Genomic DNA, 4,714 nt, shown 5'->3' with positions numbered 1-4,714 from the left:
GTACAATAAAAATAACCTATGAAGCATGGGTAAATAGAAAGTTAGATGTACATCATTTAAAGGTATTTGATTATGTTACTTGCTTTCATGTTCTTAAAGAAAAAAGGAAACAAACTTGATGACAAAAGTGTTAAATGCATATTTATGAGTATAGTAATGAGATAATGTTTTAGACTTCATAATTTTATAATTAAAAAATTAATTATAAGTCATGATATTATTTTTAATAAAGAAGAATCTTGAAACTCTAAAGTAGTTAAAATTCTAATAGCACTTGATACATTGTCTATTGTTAATACCTCCCCCGAATCTTCTCATATTTTGAGTGATTCTAATGATACTAAAACACCTCCAAGGAAATTTTATAGTCTTTCACATATCAGTATCGTGATTTTACATATTTTACTTTGGAACCTACTTATTTTGAAGTTGCATCTCAAAAAGAAAAATGGGTGCAAGTAATAAATGATGAATTGCTAGTTTTGGAAAAAATAAGACTTAGAAATTGGTATATTTACCCTCAAGAAAAAAAAAAGACTCAAATGAGTGTACAAGTCAAAATTTAATATTGATGGCTTACTGTAAAATTATAAAACCCATTTAGTTGCTAAAGAGTATGCTCAAATTCTAGGTCTCGATTTTTTAGAAACTTTTCTCCAATTGCTAGAATTGATATAATTAGAATAGTATTAGCATTGACAGCCCAAAAACAAAAATGAATTTATCAATTTGATGTTAAATCAGTCTTCTTGAATAGAAAGTTGTAAGAGGAGATTTATGCAAAGCAGTATGAAGGATTTAAAACTAAAGGACTAGAAGATAAAGTGTACAAATAAAAAAAAAATATTATATGACTTGAAATAAGTATCGAGAGCAAAATATAATAGAATTGATAAGTACTTTCTTCAACATAATTTTCAAAAGATTTTAAGTGAGCCAACTTTATATATAAAAGCCTAAGGTATGAAAATTCTTATTGTCTATTTGTATGTGGATAATATAATTTATACTGAAAATTCATCAAATATATTTGCTAGATTTAAGAAAAATATGATGTTAGAATTTGAAATAACTTATATGGGACTTTTACATTAATTTTTTGGGAATGAAAAATTTTCAAGATGTAAATAATTTTTTGTGTCAAAAAAATTTGCTAAAGATTTATTAAAAAAAATTTATATGGCAACTTGTAAGCTAGTGAATACTTTAAATACAAATGATAAACTTGTATTAGATGATGGAGTTAAAAAAATAGACGAGCAAAAGTATTGAAGTTTAAATAGAGAGCTAATTTATCTCACACATTCAATGTCAGATATTATGTTTACAGTTAGTTTGCTATCCAAATTCATACATAGTCCTAGCAACATCACTTTAGAGCAGCTAAAAGAGTTCTTAGATATATCAAGGGAACTCTCGATTATAACATTTGTTATGAGTAGGTAAACTATTTTAAATTGTATTCTTATATTGATAGTAATTGGGGTGGTTATATAGATGATATAAAAAGTACCTTAGGATTTATGCTCAGCTTTAGCTCAAGTGTGATTTCATGTACAACAAAAGAGCAAGAATGTGTTGTTCTCTTAAGCCTTGAGGCGAATTATGTTGCAGCTATAAGTATAATATATTAAACAATTTAGTTTCAAAGAATTCTAATAGATCTCCAAGAAGAACAAGGTGGACTAACTAAAATCTATTATTGTAATGACGAAGAATCTTGTCTTAGAGTGCACTAAACACATCAAAATTCTCTATCATTTCATTCATGAACTGATTGATAAAGGAAAAATTCAAATAGACTATTATAGCACCATACATTAGCTTGCCAACATTTTTATAAAAGCTTTGGCTAAAAATAAAATTATTTTTTTCGAAGACAAGTTTAAGTTATAACTATTTTGAATTAAAGGGGTGTGATAAGATTAATTTAAAAAGTTAGGATTAGATAAAATAAAAGAGAAGAATTTAGATTAAGATAACTAGATAAGAGTGAAAAATTTTATTGGAATATATATTTTTTATTATTTAAAAAAACTTGTATTCTATCTTTTGACTAATATAAATAGATACTTTTATATACATCTAAATTATTATAAATTTAAAATACTCTTCATTTCTTCTATTATCTTCTTTCCATTCTTAACTTGTAAAGAAAGCCAACGAAAATTTTGTTAGAGAATACTTGAGCCTATCAGCCAGATTAAGCTTAAACATATATGCCGTGCAAGATGGAGTTGTTCATGGAGAACATAAAGGCCAAGATTGAAGTACTGTGGAAAGTGGATTGACCAATGCAGAAAAAAGAGGCCCACTCACTGCTAGGCACCATGACCGCAAATCAAAGGTGACTCCAGATCCGAATACTCCCGGCATTTATTAGTCGGCTAGCATTTCCCTTCAGATGCGATTGAGTCTCTATCATCACAAAAGATGGTGATTCTTGTCTGGGATTTCAATTCTCCATCTGGTTGTCCTGAGTCCCTAAGCTTTCACCTAACAGTGGTTTCTGCAGATCATACACACTGTCACGCAGTCCTGGATCTACTACTACTGTCATCCTCTCAGAAACACGTGGCAGTTGTGAGTTGCTGCAGCTGCTCTTGGGGTCGATGTCCTTGGCTTTACCCCACAAAACAATGTATAGCCCTCCCACAACAGCAACAGCAGCCACCAAACTGCGGCAAAAAAGTAATCATCATGTTATAAGGATGTAAGGAAATCATGCACTCATCATGAAACTGAAACATGTGTGTGTACCTTCCAATATGGAGCTGTTCATGAAGCACCAAACAAGCTGAGATTGTAGTGATGACAGTACCGAGGGGGTTGAACATTGCAGAATAGAGCGGCCCCTTCAGTGATATGGTCCAAGATTGTAGGTAAAAGGTGACCCCAGATCCAAAAACTCCCTACAAATTTTTGGCCCTTAATGTCATGACGTTTAGGAGACAAAAAACACTTTCTTTTCATAAATTATAAGGGAATAGAAAAGAGGAAGATTACCGCAAACAAACACGATGATAGCTCCAGTGTTGAGTGAATCTTCCATACACTTATGTCGGGTTCTAAAAAGAATGTCAGAGCAGCAGATAGGAAGGTGGAGAACACACACATCCATATTGATAATGATAAGGGATCCAGATAAGTTCTGCAAATTGGCACCTACAACTACAAGTTAGAGAAAAGAAATCTATATTGCTAGAATGCAAATTTGTCTCTCACTCTCCCTCTAGATCACACACACACATACATACACGCACGCACGCATCTTTAACATTCTCCTTGGACATTCAGCTCAGGTATGACTTTTCTGTGCCACAGTTTCATGCATGACTCATGAATATATGAGGCAATGCAAACAAATAACATAAAAGAAAAAGAAAAGTTCGATTACAGGTTGCAATTAATTGTGTGCAGCAGCAGTATTGTGCAGAGAAGTTCATTACCTGCAAAACAAGCCACAGGGACCAGCAGCAGCTGCTTCCCATCAGGAGAAGTGATCCTACGATCCAGTTTTTGCTTGCTGAGTGAAACAGCGTGGCTAATTTATGGAACTCCATCTCCATATTTAAAAGCCTGGGACCTTTGAAAAACGCCATTGAAACGGCTCCTCCAACACATGTGACTGTCCCAAACACTTTAGCCATGCTCCTCATGCTCCTGACTTCAACTTTTTCTAAGCTGCCAATGACATGGTTTTGATGACAGTCTGACTCATCGTAAAAGGTATTAGATACGTGATGGAGAATAAAGCTGAAAATTCCTGCTTCATGACTAACATTATTAAAGGTTAAATATTTAAAGGAATCTGAAAAAGCCACTTTTTCCTTGTAAAAAGATGGTCACCAAAAGACTTGGAACAACTGGCAAATGTGCATCATGTGAGGAAGAGAACTTTACCCAACAGAGGCTGCAATGACAAATGTGATTGCTGGGGTTAGGTTGCTCATGGCCATCGCCATGGACGACGATGACAAGCTCAGCCCTGTGTAGTAGAAGTACTGGTTGATGGTGGCACTGTTTCATGTATCATCCTCAGGTAGTGAGAACTGGAATGATGAAGAGGCTAACAAGTAAACATCACTTACCCAACCAGCGAAGAAACAAAGACCAAGAAGAAGGCTGTCAATCCCAAGCCAATCAGATTTTTCTTCCCCCTGACATATCAACGCATGAACCAACATTCAGAGACAGAGGGATACATAGAGAGAGAGAGAGAGAGAGAGAGAGAGAGAGAGAGAGAGAGAGAGAGAGAGAAGACGACCTTCTTGCAGTAATGTTTAGGGGAGCCAAGACAAGAGCAGCGGTGGCCTGCCTGTAAACAGAAAAGACCATGGGGCTCATGCCTCGGGCGAACGCTGCCTTGGCTGAGAGTGCCATGGCAGCGTAGATGCACTGCGACACCACCATGGCCAACCCGGGCTTGCACTCCGCAAGCAAGGAGTCGCCCATGTCGCTCTCTCTACTTCTTTGAGAAAGCAGAAAGAGGTGCAGGTACGACAACAACCACCACAAGAATGTAAGATTTCCAGGTATTTATTGAAGAGATTCTACTGCAACTTTAATTATTTGGTTCAAAGCAACGCAGCTGTAAAGACAACTATGAAGTTAGGACCTCAAATTTCCCCGCATTTTGTCGGTTGTCGTTTTTGAGACTTACATTCACGGCCACATCAGCTTCTTAGTTGTCGACCTAAAGACAAATAGGACA

General features: G+C 35.2%; 1 protein-coding gene across 1 annotated transcript; it reads right to left on the bottom strand.

Annotated features, from left to right (window-relative positions):
* Positions 1-2,169: 2,169 nt before the first annotated feature.
* LOC135616130 (WAT1-related protein At4g30420-like) lies at positions 2,170-4,505 on the bottom strand. The gene is made up of 7 exons (XM_065115314.1): positions 4,268-4,505; positions 4,092-4,160; positions 3,904-4,020; positions 3,450-3,684; positions 3,007-3,165; positions 2,761-2,912; positions 2,170-2,678 (listed from the first exon to the last, which is right to left on the bottom strand). The coding sequence occupies exons 1-7, from the start codon at positions 4,453-4,455 to the stop codon at positions 2,456-2,458; spliced, it is 1,143 nt and encodes a 380-aa protein (XP_064971386.1). The 5' UTR covers positions 4,456-4,505; the 3' UTR covers positions 2,170-2,455.
* Between the last annotated feature and the right edge of the window lie 209 nt (positions 4,506-4,714).

Source organism: Musa acuminata, chromosome BXJ2-7 (assembly GCF_036884655.1).
Source record: "Musa acuminata AAA Group cultivar baxijiao chromosome BXJ2-7, Cavendish_Baxijiao_AAA, whole genome shotgun sequence".
Taxonomy (NCBI): domain Eukaryota; kingdom Viridiplantae; phylum Streptophyta; class Magnoliopsida; order Zingiberales; family Musaceae; genus Musa; species Musa acuminata.
This window is presented reverse-complemented; position numbering and strand designations above follow the sequence as displayed.